Consider the following 22,253-nt stretch of genomic DNA (forward strand, 5'->3'; position numbering starts at 1 on the left):
GAGTTCAGGTGAATATGGAGGGAGCAGTTCTAAACGTAATTTGTTGATTTATGCCATTGCAATGAGTGAAATGCAAGCTGAAGCATAATCTTGATGGAAAAGCACTTTTTTTTACCAAATGTGGGCTTTTTTTTTCATTTTATCGCTGAGATACTGCAGTATGATTGCATATTAATAGAATATTAATATTACTTAATATCCTATAATCCTTTTAATGATATTAATTAATATCATGTAATCCAAAAACAATGCAGTTGGATATTCATTTATCCTATTAGGATGCATGTTTGAAACAAGTGAAGAGATACTTGGTCCACTTGAACTTAATTTTAAGTGCAAATTTGGGTCAAGGTTCAGTTTATTATGAAATTTTTTACTTTTTCGTAGCAGAAAATCCAGTTTCAAAAATATATGTAGTAGAAAATGGAATTGATGAAAATGCATTTTAGACAGCAATGAATATTCATTTTTAACCTTTAGCCAAAATTCACATAACTTACTAAATTTCATTTTCAAACCTATCATGTTCATAGACAGTTCTATTAAAGGTTCTGTTTCTTTGTTAGGGATCCATGAATAATATCCAGTATGAAAGAGTACTGTATCCATAGGAACTCAGAATAGTGTTCTTTAGAAGTTTAAGCAAGCATTAGTCAGTGGCATTTTATATTATTGATGAGATTATCTTCCATTTTAGATCTGTGTACTGTCACAAAATTTGGAAAAAACTGCAGGTTTTCATTCAAAACACTATTATTCATCATTTGGCATTGTTCGATAAATGCCTTTATTTTGTCATCTACTGAAAATCACTTTAATTTAAAACATTCATTGAGGCGACTGAAAGTATTTGGTAAGTAGGCAGTATTTTGAGAATTGCCTTGTCTTCTCTTCTCTAAAAGTTAGGCAATCTTGGGAGCAATCTGTATGTTATCTATTGCAGTTCACACATTTTTTTCATCTTCTTGGCAGTTAGTGTCACTGTGGCCTTTGTTAGCACATATCTCAGTTTTCAAGCAAGATGTTGTCATGTGGCTGTATGCTTGCCATATGAAACATCAAATGTCACCGTGGGTTAGTAATGAAAGATCGTACTCGAACTGACATGTAACAAACTTTAATTTTTTCTAGTGGTACTGGAAGGTTGAAAGTTAATATAAGAGGAGTTGGTTCTTCTGTTCCACTTTGCTATTTCATTATATGTTTCACATCTACAACTTCTTGGATATGAAGCTCATCAGCTTTTTCAATTACTTTCATCTTCAGAAGGTCTCTGCAAAAAATTACTCCTGGCTGCTGGTATTTAAAGTTTTGCGATGCACCACACTTAAATTTATACTGCCAATATTAGTGGTACATAAGAAAGATTGACTCTGTTCATCATTATAATTTTTTGATGTTCTTCAGTGAGCCACATCATCCTGTTATTACTTCGTTGAACAGCAAAGTCAAGACCGTTGTGAAGGCAGCCATCTTCCTGAATATTTCAATCAACAACAATCTAATTTTCTTAAACTGTGAACACCTTCACACTTTACTTTGTTTTCTACATTACTGATATCCTCGTCAGACAAAGCAGATAGAGGCCTTTTCACAAGACATTTATGATGGTTTTTTCAGATGGACCACCAACCATCATAGGATTTTATTTTGGACTAATATTTGGTCCCAAATACAGACAATATAATGAACCACTCCAGCAGAGCGCACGCATCTGGAGCAAGCGCTAATTACAACTGGGTTCGCTCAGAGGACTTCGTTGAAGACTCACTATATAGACCATCCACTCCTCAGCACAATAGTTTCCACCTTGGGTTACAGTTGAATTTACTAAAGTATTGCAACATAACACCATCAAATTTAAGTGAAAGAAATAGTATAGAATGTTGTGTAGTTGTGCAAGGATGTGTGTTGTAATTTGTGTAGCATTCTTGGTGTAGTGTATATGTATAGTGTAAAGAGTTCTGCTGCTCTGTGTGTAGTGGAAAGAAAAGCTGCAGAGGCTAGGCCCATGCTGATGCCAACCCCCAAATCAACATACTGAACTCACATAAGAACTCTTATGGATCACTGGGCTAAATGTATAGACCTTATTGGTAACTATGTTGAAAAATAAATCAGAATCTACCATAGAAATTTTGTTTTCTTATCCAAGCCCGGAACTTTTCACTCTACACTTGTACACTACTGATCTGTAATTTACGAATGGTAAACAAAAAAAAGGTCTGAAAACCATTGTTTTAAAGTATTCTAATCTTTTGTCCACGACCTGTTCCTGATTATAAAAAAAAGTTAATTTTAAGTCACATCCAACAACTAAAAAGCTTGTGTTGTAAATATTAGGATGGTACAAAGAATATGCCAAGAAGCAAGGAAATGCAGATAAATGCCACTTCAGTTTAAATCTCCCAGTAAGATGAGGACATGCAAAACCAAACTGGTAGGTAATAATTTCATTAAAGATGTAAGGATTAAATTTCAGTTTTATGATAAAAATTTAATCCTTATTTTTAAAGAAATGTGGGTATTCAGAAGTAAAGTCAAAAATGTACATAAACAATTATCACTATCCTATGAATAGCAACAGTTTTAGCAAATGATTTAAACAATTTATAAATTAACTAAATAAAAGAAGTATAGTAATAAATTATGCTAGTTATCAGTCTATTTTAAAAGATAAAATTCCCACCAAAAAAATGAAAGAAAGTAGACATTCAGCAGTGGTTAAAAAAATGTCTCTAATAATGAAACCATCAATGGATAGATATTGAAAGTTTGCTAATTTAAAAATATATGAGTTAGATGTCTTGGCTGATGAAAAACGGCACACAGATATAAGGCTACAACCATATTGCTGTTAGTACAACACCACTAAACTAATCTAGGCCCAAATAAATAAAAAAATGTTGCTGACAAAAATGTTACATTTAAGTTGGCTGATTTAGAATGATTAATTAATTAATTAAATAACATCCCATTGAAGATTGAAAGAAATAAACACTGAACATGAGGTAAGATCACAGTAAAAGATTTTTTTTAAAGTATCAGAAACTCTACAACTGAGCCACTTATTATAAACTTAGAACTTTCTCATCCAGGCTCCAAGAACAACAATTCTTCTGACAATGACTATGAAGAAGGTGTTGATGAAGAGTTGGCTATTCAAATGAGCAATGATTAAATTTGGTTACAGATAAGAAAGATGTTGTTAGAAATATAATAAACTACATTAAAAAAATAAATAAATAAAAATTATTATTTACTAAGAATAAAAGTAAATTTGTATTTCTTAAAATTAAATTGAATAGCCTCTAAATACATTAAAGCAACTGATTGTAGAACAGGATTTTCCTTCCTTGTATGAAGTACAAGGAATTATCACATCCCGATTTAAGGCCTTGTCAACCCTTACACCAAAAAAAATAATACATTGCCTGAGTGATTATAGCACCCATTAATATCCAGAGGGTTAGTTTCTTGGTAAATCCTTAAGCTTAAATTGTTTGTCTTTTAGGCTAGATTTGTTTCATCTGAGTATTTCCTTCATATTTCCTGCAAAGCTAAAATTGAGACTTGGATCTTTCCAAATCTAACCATTTCTAGTTTTTTTTAGAATATTTTATTAAAACCATGGCAAAAACATTTTACCATGCCCAGTACTTAGGATCAGTTACAATTTGGATCGAGTCTCCTATCATTTTTAACTTTTAACAATCCATCTCAATCTATAAGACTGTAGGATTTCTGAATGTCAGTGAAATGCATATGAACATCTTAATTGTACTTCCAAGTTTTTTGCATAATCTATCTTCTAAAAAACTTAGTAAAACTTCCACATGAGTAGATGTGCTCTGTATGAATAGATTTTAATAATCTGCAACTATTATGTACCTATTCTTTATCTCTGTAAAGATGATGGAATAAAGCTTTATAAATTACACTTAAAAATCAACAAAGATCAATACTTACCAGTAAAAAAAATTGCTAAGAAGGTGATCACTACGAAAAATTTTACTGAACATTATAAACATTTCAGCTACATACAGATATAAACGTATAAAAAAGAGATTTAATATACATACCAGTTTTATAATCTACAACATTTATTTCACTAAATAAAATAAAGATAATATTGTAAAATAAAACATCAAAACACTTAAAACAAGTAGAATATAATGAATGCTTACCTCTTCTTTATGCTTTTGCTTTTCATATTCTTTAAGTTTTCTACTGATTTCATTTTTCTTGGTGATTATGTATTCCAAAATTGCCTCCTTGTCAAACAGATAACCGTCTTTCCTAAAAGCATAAAAAGAATAACAATAGCATAAAATTGTATATAATATTTTAAGAGCCAAAACCTTGCAGCTATAGACAACCTGAAATAAAACAAGTCACTCTCATAAATTACACTGTTATCAAAAAAACAAGCATTTTACTCTAGACTTAGGAAAAAGTTAAGAAGTTGCTGTCTTCTTCACAAAGCCAAATATACTATTAGATATTCGCATGCCAAGGTGTAAACCTGAAGTATAGGGGATTTATATGAGAAGATTACTTAATTCTGTTCACCACAGGGATTGGCTACATAATGAAAATCATTACTCTCAAGACAATAACTTTGATTACTTCTTTCACATCAGTGATACTTTACATACATCACAAAAGTGATAAAAAGTGGGAAAAGCAGTGCAAAGCAACATATTAATATATCCCTTTCAGCTAAGAAAAAATGTATTATAAATGTTATCTCTGTTCAGTAAATAGCAATTACTCTTTACACACATTTATTCCATACAGTAAACATCAACTTATCACAAACAACAAACATTTAAAATATATAATACAGAGAACAGACACACAAACATTAAATATTAATAGATTCAGGTGTTTCAAAACTACATAACAATTCTTCAGGACTTGATTTGGAATATTAATATAAAAAAAGATTATTTTCTCTTAAATGATTTAAAAGGATTTAAGTCATATAAGGTAGTGAATTAACAAAAATGATATGGTACGATGATAAAAAAATTGGCTTCTTAACTATGAAAATGCACAGTACTTTTTTTCATACGCATCAGTTTTTTTCTTGTTTTTTTATTACACAAGTTGTTTTAATACACACTGCCTGAATGTTAGGAAAACTTAACAGTTAATACATCATGTCTTTGTATTCAATATGTCCTACTTTATAAATGATACTATGAAATGTATGATGATATAAGGATTGCATTTTAAGTAATACTAAAACAAGACTTTTATGTATGTAAGGATGACTAATATAGCACCCTATCAAATCTAATAAGTTTTATCCGTTATATGTGTTGATTGGTAAACACAACAAATATGCATGAAGCAAACCAACCAAACAACAAAAACTTTTTGATGTTAGTTTAATTATCAATTATTCAGTTTGATCTGATGGTAATGGGAATCCAAAAACAGGGTTTGCTTCTTTATGTAATTGTTTTTATTTTTTCAAAGTAATTAACCTAATTAGTTAATCATCTTTTATTACGTAGGCTAATAATTTTTTTTGTTTTACTCTATTACAAATATTTATTTCTATACTCAATATTGATGAATTCCAGGGAGGGGGAAATTATAATTACTTAAAATTGAAGCAGTAAAATTATACTAGCTGATCACGTAAGAAAAATATAAAAAGATTTTTAGGCAAAAAGAAAATGGATTAAGGTATTAAGAATACGTTTTAAATATTTGTATGGAATATAAATTGCAGAGCAATAAAAATAACAGGAATGAAGAAAGACAAATAACAAAGGCTTTTGAAAGGTGTATTATACAAAAGGTAGAAAACTGATTGGAATTAGTTGAAAATTTAAAACAATATTAAATAAAGAAATTTCTAATGTATCTTGTAAAAAGAAGTTAGTGAAAATTTCTTAAAAGAAGAGCCAGATTAGTAGATAAATATATGACAGAATTCTAAAAGATACTACAGGGGGTTAGTTAATAGTAGAAAAAATTATTGAAGGTAGAAACCACAGAGATGTTGAACTACAGAAGAATAAGTAGCAAAATATCCTGACATGGTATGACAAATGAAGAAAAGGTGGGTGGATACAATCATTTTAAGGTGAGTAATCTTACACACCTATATCTTATAGATATAGGTCTATAGATCTATATATAGGATATAGATCTATATCTATATCTTATAGATCCAAACAAGGAATTCACACATAAGCAATTGAAAGGTTTTACAATTGTAAAAAAGACTAAAAATTAACATTTAAAACCAAACATGGCTGAATTTTGTAAATGTTTACCCTCCTGTCTCTTAACTCTTTGACATTGAGAAACATTCTATGAAACATTTTGGTACCCAGAAGAAGGCTCGACAGTCATAAAGGCACTGGATTGTATTGATTATTGCTATCTGCTAATAACCAAAATATCCAAGTCTGAGTGTCAATGCTCAAGGACTGTGTAATTCAATTGAATTTATTATGGCTTAGTCATGTTCATATGATCAAGCTTTTTCATGCAGTGGATGTTGATTTACATTATCACAGTTTATTGTTTTATCGAAAGATAGTGAATCCCTCGGTAAATTTTTGTATGACCACAGTGTTTTAACAAGATTTAAGAAATGTCTGGATTGTAAAAATCAAATGGCATTAAAAACAAAGGGCTGTGTTTCACTGTCACAAAAGAACTAATATAGTTGATTCTCACCAGTACAAAATTACAAAAAAAGTGTGACAAAACAATCTTGTGGAACTATATTTATTAATGGGGCCACTCGATTTGTGCAGGGGTTTAAGTAACGTTGTTTTCTGTTGCTATTTTGTTTGTTAATTATTGTATTTAATTTAAACATTACTTTTGTTAGTAATAAGTAGTATAAAATTGGTACATTTAACGTCAATTACACAAAGTTGGCGAGCAAAGCAAGCATAGGTAATGTTTGGTTAGCTTATGTTTATATACATATGATTGTTCATTACACAGAACCTTATTTAATTAATGTTGTAAAATATACAAATTATATAGAATTTATTAATAACAAAATAAACTAAATATAATAATTAACGGTATCTAAAAACTGGCTCCCTGTTAACACAGTAGTACCAAAAATACTTTGTTCTTCTATCAAAATTTAATTAAAACAGAAGTTTGTCGATTTTTTGAGTTTTGGATAACAGAAAAACCTCCATGTCAAGATTTACTGTATAATTAGAATGACAAATATTCTCATACATGTGTAGTCTGGAGTTCATAACTTTGTGATGTATGTACTCTGTATTACAGGAGTCTTCAATGATTGGTGGTGTAGGAGTAACTGTAAAAAAAATAGAGGATGTAAAAATAGGTCATAGAAAGGTATTTACATATTAGATCGTATACTATAACCATAATAATCCCGTAACTTGAAAATAATTCAAAGTTACAAGATCATTAACATACTTTACATATAAAAAATACAAGCTTTACTACTTATAATTATAGATATAAATTAACCAAACTTAACCTCTCTTTTTCCTGTTTAGCCTCCGGTAACTACCGTTTAGATAATACTTCAGAGGATGAATGAGGATGATATGTATGAGTGAAAATGAAGTGTAGTCTTGTACATTCTCAGTTCGACCATTCCTGAGAATGGTCGAACCAAACTTAACCTACGCTCACTAACCTCAACTAATTAACAGTAATGTTTTGATTATTGAAGTAATAAATAATTGCAATTGTTGGGGCAAGTTACAAAAATAAAATTACACATAGCTCGTTTTTGCCAAAAGAATATTGGACTTTATTTTTAACAGAATGAAAAACAAACTTTCAACCTTTTCTTTAAAGCATAACCTTAAAAAATTAAAAGAAATTACAGAATAAACATAACCTAATCCTGTACAGTATTTATACAACGATATCAGCTGAATCAATATATATGTTAATATTAAATGACAAATACATAAATATACAATTTTCAATTAATTATTTTGAAAATCTTTTGTATTAAATACGAGTCTAAAAACAGTCACACATAAAAAATAATAACACAACCTTTATCTAAGCCACCTTTCATGAATACACTTGAATGAAGAAATGGTTTTTTAAGCCAATCTTGATTTTTAAATTCAAAATGTACAATTAATTGAGTATTTCACTGATTTTACTAATAACATAACTGTTAAAATAATAAATAATGAATAATTTTAATTTGCCTTAATCACACATTATTTTGTGAAAAATAAACTCGTGAATTAAAGTACACATATATACATACAGTTTATCCTTGGCGTAATCTACAGTGTTGTATCAGATAATACAGAGGTAACACTTTGTTATAACCAGTTTGGAAAGATCCTGCTTCGATGAATTTGGCTGGTTTGTACTAACTGAACCGACGAATATGAATGCACAGAGATGATGATCAGAAACGATGGCCAAAGAGAGACTGTGGTCTGAGAGAGACGACACACAACGAGAGACTGCTGAGAGTGACGAAGAAGTAGAAGTGAAACTGACTGAGAGAGAGACACACACACACACTGAGAGACGGCGAGAGAATGCCCTGACTCTGGTGGCGAGCCGGCTTATATAGGGTAAGTGGAGCCGAGTGAATGTAACATGTTTACTTTTAGTTCTTCTTCTTCTTTATTTTATTTTTTTAAACATTATACACATGAAATAATACAGAATTAAATTTTAATAAATAATACAAAAGTCATAAACAAAAATCAACTGAGCATATATTCATATGTATGTTAAATGGAATGCATTAATTTCAGTGTATGAAAAAATTTCTTATTTATAATTAAAATATTCATTAAATCGAAATACTGTTAAATTTTAGATGAAAACAAATCAAATACCAAACCAGTTGAATTAACTTAAAAACTGCATTACGCAATGGCGTAAACAGCAATAATTACTGAATTTATTGTTTAAATACTCAAAACATTACTGTGTTAATTAGTCAAGGTTAGCAAGCAAATAAAGTGAAGATTAAGTTTGGTTAAATTATATTTATAAAATAAATAAATATAAATGGTTATAAAAATGGTAATATAATGGTTATATCAAGTGATATTAACAATAACCCAAAAGTTTGCAATTTATTGATCGATGGGGCTAATACATAAGTACCCTAGTTACTACCCTAATACATAAGTTACCCTAGGAAATAAAACAAGAGTTAAGTTGATTGATGGTAACTAAGAAGTTTTATAATTGTTTGCAGTTTGAAAGTTAGTACTACCACCCAACAGTTAAGCCTTGTAGTAAGCATTTTTGATCCAGACACTGGGGCTCCTAAAGAAATGACAGAAAGAACATGTCAGAAATCCAGCCTAAGTGCCTGATGCGGTAAAAATAAAACCCTGTTAGTCAGCTACATTGGCCAAATTCATGTTTCATAGATACATCTAAACTACAAATCATCAGTCCACAACTTTTTAAAAGCAACAAAGCAGCTTTACAACAGTTTTGAGCACCAGCAGTAGCCAGACACATTGTCTCAAATTGTTCTTAAGACGGCTTTTAAAGTTAGTTATGCATGATTGTATGAGTTTCTGACTGAAAATAGATGTTTTTTTATTGTTCATACTTTATTTATGTTAATATATCACAATATCAAATAGTTCAGAGTCAGAGGGAAATTGTAAACAATTATACTGAATTTATGTAGCAATGTTTCACATGCAACAATCCATTCAATGTTATTATTAGGAGGGGAAAAAGAAATATACCAGTACTAGTCAAAAATGAATATTTAACAATGAAATGTAAACTTAAAATAATTTTATGTATTCTAATCAACATATGTTATTTCATTAAAAGTTAAAAAGAAAAAATCTATGCCACCATTACAACAAACAAGTAGCATATAAGGAGCTTTCTGATAACTTTAATCCAAGTTGAGGCAGCAAATTTGATTACTAGGAACTTGTAATAGTACAATAATGAAACTTAAACAGAAGGCTGCTAATATTATCATCAAAATCAAACCAAACTTGTCAAACCATCAATGAAACTGTTAAGAAATATATTAAATGCTAAAAAGTAAATGAGTATTAATATTAAATTTAGTTAACTTGGCCAGAGTAGATCAAGGTTACATTTTATAATATCCAGCTATTGAAATCACTAAATCTCAGCTAGCGGTATAATGATACTAAGCAAGATATGATTTAAATTTTAAGAAACAAACTGATCGTTAACTAAAAAAGCCGATAATTCCAGAATACCTTATCCAGTAAAAAATACTAAATTTTAACTTACGTTACTACTGGATTTCTACAAGGCTGCAGAGTCAAACAGCAACAATCAAAATCTTTAACGGATTCTTTTCCAAGCCTTTGCGTTTGTGTTCCATAGCCTGAAGCTTCGGCATCCTTTTTCTTTTCGTGGTATGTGTATACAGCTCCAGCTGTACAATTTCTTGCATGCCGCGTCATTCCACTTTTGACAAAAGAATAGTTTTAATATATCAAAATAAGTCAATAGCCAACTATATCACCGCATACACATTAACCTAACCTTTCCAAGAACTAATTTTGATATATAACTCCGTACTTTTGACAATTAAGACAACGATAGTATCGACAAAACACAATAAGATTCGATATAGCGGCCACGCATGTTTATATCAAGTTTTTGTCGTTGTTTTGTCTTTATTTTAGTTTATGATTTTGTTTTTAAATTACTATTTTAAGTTTTAATTTTTTTTATTCTACTTTTTTTGAATTTATGTTTCATGTTTGTTTTCTGGGCGTTTTTTTAAATGTATAACTGTGATTTTTTTACTTAGTTTTTAAAACATGTACATCGTGTTCGGGCGTTGATAACGGCGAAGCGTTTTTCAGCCACCCCCCTCCTCACGGAAAAAAATATTATCATTATTATTTTTAATTTTTATTTTTTTTTGTAAATCAGATTACTCTGGTAGTTACATTATAATTTTTTATGCCCTGAATTGGAAAATTTTTAAATTTCAAACGTAATATCTACATTGACAATCAACTATGGTTGTGTAACACAATGTAATGAAATAATTATATAAACTGATGTTTTAAGTATTAAAAATTATATCACAAATATTAAGTAATATAACAAGTAATAACCCATTGGTTTGCACCAGTAGGTACAAATCCTGAAGAACTGCAAAATCAATCAAACAAGTACACTACAAATAACTAGAATGTTATATTATTAAAACTAAACTTTCAAATCAGGGTTTGCTTTCATTTTTTTTTCATCCTTGGTAATACATTTGCATGAATTACCACAGAAATAATTACTGATATCAATATGACTATGAATTCATTTCGCATCCACTAAATTTTAGTTATTACACAAATAATAATTTTGTTTAGAATAATAAAAAAAGATATTAAACATTTTTATTAAGTTTTTAATTAAAAGTTTTGGTTAATTTAATTTTTTTCATCAAATCCATTCAAACAATATGGGCTTATCCTGATTTGAAACCAAAATACACAAAAAAAATTATGTTGCTGAAGATGATGACTGCACCTTTTCTGAACTTCCTGATAATTTTAATTTTATGAATCGTTTGAGTTTTAAATAAGACAAATACGGTACAAATAAGAAGCCAATACCTGCTAGGTGAGCTCTTAATTAAAAATTTATTTTGTTTTCATGTTTCATCATCTCCGTCATTCCAGAAGTTTCTACATACTGCTTCATGCATTGCCACTCAAACCCTCTTTCTTAACCTAGTCCTAAAATGATGATGTAATATGCATAATTAGAGAATAATGAACTTTTATTAGAATTTGAAGTAATAAAATGATACTATTAAAGATAAAAATAAATAAAAAATTACAAATGAGTTCTACTCTCAGAATAACAAAACACAATATTTTAAAAATCTTTTAAAAGAAAACAGATAAAAATTAAAATACAAGTGAATATAGGGAGAAAGGAATAAAACAGAAGACAAAAAATAATTTTTAATAAAGAAAATGGGCTGTATAGTAACAATAATATTAACAATCTATTTGATTGAATGATGATAGGTGTGAATGGTAGAATATTTTACCAGCATCGGTAATAAAATTAAAAAAAAAATCTCTAAATTCACAGATAAATTGTACAACTCCCCTAGCAACATATTCAAAAGAACTTTAGGTCAATAAATTGTATAGCTACACTAATGGGACTGGGTAGGATAAAAATATTTTCTGTATAAAATGTGTATTTTATCTGTTTATAAATATAAATAAATTTATACTAACATTACATTAAATTTAGTAAAACAGCAAGCTTAAGACAAACATGAATTCTTCCGCTTACAAAAAATAACTGGTTTCAGAATTCAGAACCATCCAAATGAAAAGCAAAGATTATTTTGTTACCATTCGTTCTCGAAGTGGTAACTAAAAGAAAAGAATCAGATTAAGATAAAAGACTTTTAGGTGAACATATGAAGATTTGAACCAGAAAAAATCTGTTTTCTTAATTTTAAAACAATGTCTTCATAAAAAGATTCTATTATAAATATTTTATGAAAAATTAATCCAAAGATGAAAAAAGTAAAATCATTAACTTCTAAAGAAGTTTCTTTTTTTTGTCTTCAGTCATTTGACTGGTTTGATGCAGCTCTCCAAGATTCCCTAACTAGTCGTTTCATTTCAGTATACTCCCTACATCCTACATCCCTAACAATTTGTTTTACATGTTCCAAATGTTGCCAGCCTGCATAATGTTTTCCTTCTACCTGACCCTCCAATATCAAAGCGACTATTCCAAGATGCCTTAATATGTGGCCTATAAGTCTGTCTCTTCTTTTAACTATATTTTTCCAAATACTTCTTTCTTCATCAATTTGCTGCAAACCTCTTCATTTGTCACTTTATCCATCCATCTGATTTTTAATATTTTCCTGTAGCACCACATTTCAAAAGCTTCTAATCTTTTCTTCTCAGGTACTCCGATCGTCTAAGTTTCACTTCCATATAAAGTTACGCTCCAAACATATACTTTCAAAAACCATTTCCTGACGTTTAAATTAATTTTTGATGTAAACTAATTATATCTGACTGAAGGCTCATTTTGCCTGTGCTATTCGACATTTTATATCGCTCCTGCTTCATCCATCTTTAGTAATTTTACTTCCTTTTACTTACTTCATCACTAGCACTCATATTTTTTACATTCATTCATCAGCCGCAATATATCCTCTGAAATCCAAGGTTTTCTACCAGTTCTCTTCGCTTCGCCTAAGTTCGCTTCTGCTGATTTAAGAATTTCCGTTTTAACATTCTCTGTCTTCTTCTACATTTTCTACCTTATCTTTTTTACTCAGACTTCTTGCGATGTCCTCCTCAAAAATCTTCTTTACCTCCTCTTCCTCAAGCTTCTCTAAATTCCACTGATTCATCTGACACCTTTTCTTCAGGTTTTTAAACCCCAATGTTTGTACTTGTATACTGTATGATGTGTAAATCTTGACTAAACAATATAAGTCTTCAAATGATAGATTGAGAATAGACTAGACGAGACGAGTGACTGTGATCAGAGAGAGACTGACTGAATCTAGTGGGGAGCCAGCTTATGTAGTGTAGATGGAGCCGAGTGAACCACCAGGAGCTGTGTGAATCATCAGGAGCAGAGTTCACGCAACATGTTTAGGTATTTTTATTTATTATTTTTTTTTTTAAACATTATAAACATGAAATAATACAGAGTTAAATCTTAATAAATAATCAATACAAAAGGCATAAATAAAAATCAGCTGAGCATATATTTATATGTATGTTGAATGGAACGCATAGATTTCAGTGTATGAAATATTTCTTATTTATAATTGAAATATTAATTATATCGAAATACTGTTAAACTTTAGATGAAAATAAGTCAATTACCAAACAAGTTGAATTAACTTATAACTGCTTTACGCATTGGCGTAAACAAGAAGTTAAATCAGAAATATTTCAGAATTACATTGGATTAAATACTTACAGTATAAGGCAAAATTCTACACAATTTTCCTATAAAATAAGGTAAATAGGTCTATTATAAAATAAATATTATTAATAAGATAAAATATTAACTGTAGGTGCCTGTACACACTCTATCTCTCCACATACCAAGTGAAATGTCTTCAGGATTAGCTACATGAACAATTTCCTCAACTTTGGCTTGGCTATATAGACCAATTTCCTGGCCACCTTGATTCCCTGACATTACATCACTTGATTTCTTTCTTTGGGGATTTGTTGAAGGCAGGAAGTATGCTATATAGGTTGTCAATGTCAATGAACAGAAAAGAAGAATCGAAGGTGTAATTAATGAAATAACTATATTCTTTGTAGTGTGTGGCATGAAATTGAGTATCGACACTTTATGTCACAAAATGTGCTCATGTGGAACTTCTTTGAAGTTAAAAGTGTTGTAAACAAAACTGTTTGAAATACCCTATTCAACAATAAAATATGCATATATGTAAATTGGTTTGTTATTTTTTTATTAATACCTAAAATGAGCTGATTAGTTTATGATCACTGTATATTACACATTAAATGATGGTACTTATTTATTTCAAATATAATTAAGTTTAACACTGTTGGCCAGTTCTTTAAAATCAGTTTGGTTGATGCTGTATGAGATAAAATCACAGATGAGATTGTTTGCTTCAGTTTTGTTGAAAATTGCATGGAAATACAAAAGATAACTGTGAATATATATATGTATATATAGAGAGAGGGGGGGGAGATACTTTACTTCACATTTAGGTTTTTATACAATAATTTTTTTCCTTATTACATTTTGGGTAAAAAAAAGTGAGGCTTCAGACATAATTAACTGAAGGTCCAAAAACAGTCACGACTGTTTTGATTCAAATAAGTTTTTTGTTCACCATAAAATAAAAATATGTTTTGAAAAAGTTTGATCTATATGTGTATATTATATACTTGTGTTAACTTAAGGGAAGCTAGGACTATTTGAAGTCATATGACACCAAAATATGTACATTAAGACTCTAGTTCTAAATTATACAAAAATAGAACTTTACTGCACAAAATATACATAATAATAATGAAATGATATAAAGTTTTCAATATTTTTAACTGTAAAATCAAAACCAGATAAATCAAATCCGGAGGTCCTGGGTTCGAATCCCGGCCAGGCATGATATTTTTCACACATGCAACAGAACATTCTTGACTGCGGACCCGGAGGTAAAAAAACCAAAAAAAGAAGATTAATCAAATTACTGAAATCAGCTAACATAAAGAAGACGCTTGAAGTTTGCAGCAGCAATGACTAGTCTTTTCTAGTTGATTACGATGCTATCTACCATTCAATTAAGGTAATAATATTCTTGCGCTGCAGAGCGGAACTCAAGGTAACTAATGGTAGCTCTATTTGTATGGTCATGTCAATGTGTTGACTAGTTGCTGGACGTTGTTGTTTGAAGTTGTAAGAAGTTATACGTATTTATTAAACCATGGCAAAAACTAAAGTGTACGTTGTAGGTGTTGGAATGACCAAGGTATGAAATTATAATATAATCTTTCAAACAAAAAGTTTTTTGAATTATTTCTGGCGTTAAATAAATAAACTATATTCAGTTACCAGCACCATAATTTTTAAGTAGTACGTAATATTTTAATCCGTTTCAAATTATTGAATAAATTTTTTTTTTTTATTAAAAGTTGTTTTAAAATTTAGCTTGTTAATCTCAAAAATCTTTAATTATTGAATTTTATTTAAGATTGTGAAATTACTTTACTAGAATAGTTAGTTTAACTTTTGGTTGTTGAATGACTTGCAAAATGAAGAGAAAGTGATGGTTAATTACATTCGTAAACAAACTCGAAATTTTGTGAATAACAAATACTTACATCTCGTTAATTATATTGCATCTTGTTATAAAAAAAATAATATTTTTACAATTTGGATCCAATTAGTTACATTTTAAAAGAGTTTGAAAGGTTTAGTTTTATCCAATTTATTAAATGAATAGGTTATGTGACTTGAAAGATAAAACAATTATTTTTAATTTTTAAAAATAAGGTACTTGCAGAATGCTTAATATTTAATTAGAAAATAGTTTCCGTTTGAGTGTATTTTTTTCTGATGTTTGATTTTTTTATGTGATTCTGTAGACTTCAAAGGGAAGAGAAAAAAATAAAAGAATTATTAATAGGACAAACAATACAATTTAACTATGCTAAAAAAATAATGATTTATGATTACTAAAGTTAGTACTAGGCCTACAGCTGTGAGAATTCTTTCCATGTTTGTTTTTTCATCCAGATAATTTCAGTTAGACTGAAAAAAATGGCAAAAATTAATAGTGCTGCAGTAGGTTTTGATAGCACAAGTTTTATTACTGAATTTTATTGTATGTTTTGTATGAATTGTTAGGCACTGAGCACTTAATTTGGAAATTAAAAGAATTATTTATTACATTGATTGGGAAAATCTTTTAATAAAATTAATAGCTGTTTTATATTAATATTAAAGTTAGTTTAGGCATTCATCACCAAAAACACATTGAAAACATAAACATATAGATGCAAAGTAAGTCAACTAGGGTATCTGAAATTGTGGTGGCACTGCTAATAGTACATTAGAAAGAATAATGTACCGTAATAGGACATTGTAAGTGCAAGAAGGCAGTCAGTTTAGCACTCCATTTCACCTTTTGTCAACAGCTCTCCAAACTTTCACAGTTAATATCAGGTTGTAATTAAAATCGTAAATTCATAATTGCTAACATTAACTTTTTGTCTTCCCAGTTTTATTTTAAAATTTAAGTTTTATTTAAAGGTTTTTTTGTATTAACCTTTTTTTTTCAAGTAGAACTTATTCTTCAAAAAGTTACATTTGCTTTAATTTCTTAGTAACATTTACATTTACTCCATTATGAAAGTAATGCTGATAAAAAAATAACATAAGTTTCATAGTACTCGCCATATTTTTTTTAGTAAAGAAGTGAATTAAATGCTTAAAGAGCAAAGATTTTAAGTCTCAAATATGTTTACTCCGAAAATTAGTGTAAAAGAAGAAAGCTTGAGATGAAAATTATTCAAATTCTAGAGGAAAATTGTTCACATTAGATGCTGTGAAATTATTTGTTTCTTGTATCAACAGGTTCATTTTTAGAAGTGCTTATGTAATGCTGTTCAGTTTCTTTGATGCAAGCTAAAAAATATGAAAATTAGTTCTTGAATAACCAACACACGAAAAGATGTATAAATTATGTCATAACTTAATATCAATGCATCCTTGTACAAAAATGTGATATGGAAATGGATCTTGTAGAAGCAACTTTTAATAATAAAACCTTGTTCCTTTTCAGTAAATTCCTGCCATATATTTATGCTTTGCTATTATTGATAATTAGCTACAAAATGACTAAGAATAATGTTTAATTTATTCTTTGCTTGTTAATAAGAAATATACATATATATTTTTTCCATTATAATTATTCATAGATTTTCATTGGGGGGGTCCTAAAAATATTAATAAGTGTGTATTCTAGAAATAATATTACTTTTAAAAGGTTGTAACACTTATTAATTGAATTGATATGCTGACTTGCATACTTTAAAATGTATTCATGTGATTTGCATTTTCCGTACAAGGACATTTTAAAAAATTGTAATTTACTCATCAATCATTAGATAAGGTCATTTTTTTTTCACTATAATTCCTATAATTTATTGTATTTATAAAAAGATTAAACGTATGTAATTAATAACATAATATAAAAGTTAGTTTAGGTATTAATCGCCAAAGTTTAAACACATTGAAAACATAAACATATAGATGCAAAGTAAGTCTACTAGGGTATCTGAAATTGTGATGGCACAATTTATATATAGAATTTTTATATAGTTCTGTATATACTGCAAGTGCATTATAAAATAGTAATAATAATACAAATATTACTGCTTATAGGTAATAAGAAGTAATCTTCTGATTTTGCATGCATATAAAGTCTTCCACGAGATGTTGATCAAATTAAGGGTCTGATTCAGGACATCAAAATAAAATGCCTTATCTTGCTTCATTTTCCTTGTCTTATTTTTCTGTGCAAAAAATGCTGTTCCATTATCATTGCCCAGACACAATATATTTGTGTAATAAATAGATGTTAACATTGACAATTAAAAATTAATTAACAAGTAAAACCTAGCAATTTAAAAATACATCTTAAAATGAAAAAGCCTATAGTATATGATAAAAGCGAAAAAAATAAAAACCACTATGGTTACAACATTAATAAAAGATCTTCAGAGAACGAAAATGACCATCCGGCTTATGCCAAATGGCATATACAGTATTTACATAAGGACTGTAAATAATTAAATTTTTTAATCAAGATGCACGATCTTTATAAATTGCAAGATAGTTGATAACATCATTGCATTGTTCCCTAACATATTTTGCATGTCAGCCCCTAGTTTAAAATTGTGATGCAGTGCCATGTAACAGATACAATCCACAAGGATGGGGTTTACTGTTAATTGGCAGATGCTGCAAGCACATATGGGTGCATGTGATATCCATGAATAGGCCTAGTGTGCCATTCACAAACTGCCAATAATAACCTCTTGATGGTTATTTCTGCATGAGGAGCTCCACCCTGGAGCTCCACACTGCGTCACCTGGATGCAGTGTGCTTAATTGGATGAAGTTATTAATAGTAGCATCCCATTCACTTTGCCACTCATCGTGAACTATCCTCTTCAGGAAACAGACAAGATCATTAGAAGCAACGTGATTGGTAAAAGTAGACTGAAAACATGCCTCTTTTACCACACTATCGGCGTGCTCATTCCTGAAATTGCAATATGGCTCAGGATCCAGTAGGTGCTCACAGTTGTATTACATCTAGTCATTTGCAAAATAGCACACTGAATCTCACAGACAACAGGATGTCTGGAGTACACGTCACTAATCAATCGCCTGTAAGGCGCTCATGGAATCTGAGGAAACAAATACATGTTCAAACATTGGGGCAATTATGTTTAAGGCCTTATTAATAGCAAACAGCTCCGCAACAAAAATACTGGTGATACTGGGAAACTGGTCAAACATGTACTATGTTTGGCCTATACCAACAGAATTAATGGTTTTTTCAATTAAAATTTATATCTTAAAAACAGATCAAGTTATTTTTATGAAAATGTGATGTACGTATTCCTAATAGCATTACAAAATAAATTTGTTTGAAAATTCCAAAATTGCTGGCCATTAAAGTTTGTTATTGTAAGCATTATGAATGTAAAATGCAGTAAAATTGTTTATGCAATGCGTTTTACCTCATTTTATTTTTAACATAATTTTTCCATCATTACAACTTAGAATGCTTGTAACTCAATAACAAAGGTATTAACAGAAAAACAGATTTCACCGTTGTTTTTCTTGTAAAATCATGATTTAAATTGAAATCATGTGTCATGCCCATCTTCCTATTTAAAAAAATTAAGTTTGATTCAGTGTGGTGGATCCAAGAAGTGGACAAAAATTAAAAACCCACCATAATGCAGATCTTTTTTTTAACTATGTAGAATCCCATTTCTTTCTGCCTGCAAATACCTCGCAGATATGAAGTATAAAGATGTTTCCATATTTAAATATCACTCTATATTTATATACATAATCATTTGAAATCAATATCTTGTAATTAAGGAAAATTAAATTGGTTACTTTTAATGTTTTTCAAGACAGCAAATTGCAAGTAATGAAGGTTAAGGTGAATTCCAAGTTATCAAGGTTAAAACTATTTTAATTAACTAGCATTCCTGTCATGGTTTTGTCTGTACTATATGGTTTATGCTTTTCCCACCGCAATCAGGAGATATTTAGGTGGTTATGACTGCCCCTTGGACCCCACTGTGTTCATAAAACCTATGCTTGTGAGAATAATAATGATAAATAAAATTAAAGCCTATGTAATTTTTAAAATAAATTCTGTATTTTAATTTCTTCAGCGCAGCAATTTGGTCAGTACAGGATCCAAAACTTTCAGTGATTAAGAATCTGGGTTTCAAAATAGTTGACCTCCATCATATAGTTTAACTTAAAAATATTTTATAATCTATGCTTCATGTATGTTACCTGATTCTTAGCATTACCAAACATCACTAGGAGGTAACCATAGTTCATTTCTAATTTTAAAAAAAAATTTCTTTTATGATTTTTAGTTAAGTAACTGGAGGCAGATGAAGCCAGTTGCGTTCAACTGAAGCCACATTCAGTAACAGTTGCTGTGTTGGTTGAGCCGCTGTGCTGTACACAGTCGCACCCGTTAAAAAATTAAAATTAAAAAACCCGTAAATGGTTTTTAATTTTTTTCTGAAGAGTATTTGCAAGCGCCAATCTAATGAATATATCATTTAGTATAGTTGAAAATTGGGAAAATGCGCAATCGTTGTTCAAACCTTTCTTCACCCCTTTCAAGGTCGAATTTTTAAAAAGTTAGAAATTGGTTTTTAGATATTTACATGAAAATTACATACACTAAAAATTAAGTTGGTATTTTCATTTGTTACCAAGATGTTAAAAGAGTAGTAAATTTTATTGTTTATTCTATTTTAATCCTTTAAACTCAGAATTTCAAAAACTCCTTTCTTAGTGTGAACTTAAACCATAAGAAGAACATGTATACAAATTTTCATCAGTTGATCTTAAGTAGTATTTGCTGGCCATTAATGAATCGGCCAATCAGGACAAGTTGCTTTACAAGTACAGATAAAGGAAAAATAATAAAGATACAAATTTTTTATTATTCATATATACAGCATAAAAAATAATTGTGCTGTTGTGCCATTATGTATTAGATTGGTAATTTATAAAATGAGGCTAACAAAATAATAATGAAAGTATTTTATTTTAATGAAAGTAATTGTTAATTTTTTCAGAATTATTTTAAAACTGATTTTCTTCGTTATACTCAATTAAATGTAAGACTGTAAAAGTCCTTATGTTTGCACAGTAAAATTGTATTCAATGCATTTTTAGCTTCTCAAAAGTAAGGTTCACATTCTCACAAATCTTTCCATTCTTCACATTCGTAATTACTTTTGTTGCAAAAATATTGGAGATTAAAAGAATATCATTCAGATAAAATCCAGTTTTTCTATGGCTATTTGCATTGATATTGCTTTGTACTTTTCAGTGTGCTTTGATTTTGTAAAGGAATTTGTTTGATCCACGTCATTTTTCAGTATTCAGATTTAAAACAAAATTTGAATTTATAGATTAAATGAGAAATCTGCATACAGAGACTGTTCAGTTTTGAGAGAGAATGTTGATTGAAAACAGGTTGATTGTGTGAATAAAAAAATATTTTATATTGTAACTTTTTATGTTAACTTAATTCTTTTTTGTATTATATCTATATAATTGTAATAAATTGATAAAACTATAATAATTTCACAAAAGTCACATTTATAGGTATATCAGCTTATGTGGCCTTTATTACTGCCAATCTAAATGTGGGCTCTAATGGTAAAAAGGTGGTTCCCCACTTCTGATATATGTTATGCTTTTTCAAAAAGTTGTATTTTACATGATTTAATAAAAAATAACTTTTTATCTAGTTTTCCATCAACTTCAGAATTTTATTTTTATGAGTTTGTGGGTTTTTTCTTCTACTACTTGCTAGGTTGAAACAAGGTAATCTTGAGAAGCTGTGTTGTCCTAGACCTGGATAGCCTTGAGGCACCTGTATCAAAATGAGAATACTTAATGGTGGTGGTGGGGGGGGGGTACTCACTTAAGAATAGTTACTTTTATTTTTTTGTCAGAATTATTTAATTTACTTTGTTATTTTTATATTGTAATTTTATCTACTATCTGTTTAAAATAGTTATATTAATTGTTCTATTTTGCTAGTAGTTATGAAAAAAAATGTTTTATCTTTTCGCTATTTTTTTACCAATTGTTATTGTAGTATATAAAAACTGTTTTAAAACAGCATATTGAAGTATCAGGCATGGGAATAACACACATTTTTTCATAAGAAAGAATAATAAACAATTTGTATTATTAAAATCTTCTCATGAAAAAGTTTAAATATTAATTAGATATTTAATATATTTTTTTTTTTCATTGTTTATCAAAATGTGTTTCTCCCATGAAATTTCATCTAATTGTGAATACAAAAAAAAGTGTACTGAATTGTGTAGTGTTAAGTCTGTGCATGAAGTACAAACAAATAAGCAATTTGAATTATGTTAAATCACTTTTTGGTCTTTCTCTAAATTTTTTCTCAATCAATAGATGAATTGTCT

The 22,253-nt window shown here is 29.2% G+C and overlaps 2 protein-coding genes across 2 annotated transcripts in view; one reads left to right on the forward strand and one right to left on the reverse strand.

Moving 5' to 3' along the window:
• LOC142320549 (nitric oxide synthase-interacting protein homolog) overlaps positions 1 to 10,748 on the reverse strand; it is a 37,769-nt gene extending 27,021 nt beyond the window's left edge. Inside the window, exons 1-2 of the mRNA XM_075358455.1 lie at positions 10,255 to 10,748; positions 4,188 to 4,299 (exon numbers count right to left, since the gene is read on the reverse strand). Of these exons, the coding sequence (XP_075214570.1) occupies positions 4,188 to 4,299; positions 10,255 to 10,430 (288 nt within the window). The 5' untranslated portion in view covers positions 10,431 to 10,748. The remainder of the gene's footprint in view (positions 1 to 4,187; positions 4,300 to 10,254) is intronic.
• A 4,586-nt stretch (positions 10,749 to 15,334) lies between these two features.
• Positions 15,335 to 22,253, forward strand: part of ScpX (Sterol carrier protein X-related thiolase) — a 41,691-nt gene continuing 34,772 nt past the window's right edge. The window contains exon 1 of the mRNA XM_075358456.1: positions 15,335 to 15,493. Within this exon, the coding sequence (XP_075214571.1) occupies positions 15,449 to 15,493 (45 nt within the window). The 5' untranslated portion in view covers positions 15,335 to 15,448. The remainder of the gene's footprint in view (positions 15,494 to 22,253) is intronic.

This window comes from Lycorma delicatula, chromosome 2 (genome assembly GCF_047948215.1).
Source record: "Lycorma delicatula isolate Av1 chromosome 2, ASM4794821v1, whole genome shotgun sequence".
NCBI classification, from domain to species: Eukaryota; Metazoa; Arthropoda; class Insecta; order Hemiptera; family Fulgoridae; genus Lycorma; species Lycorma delicatula.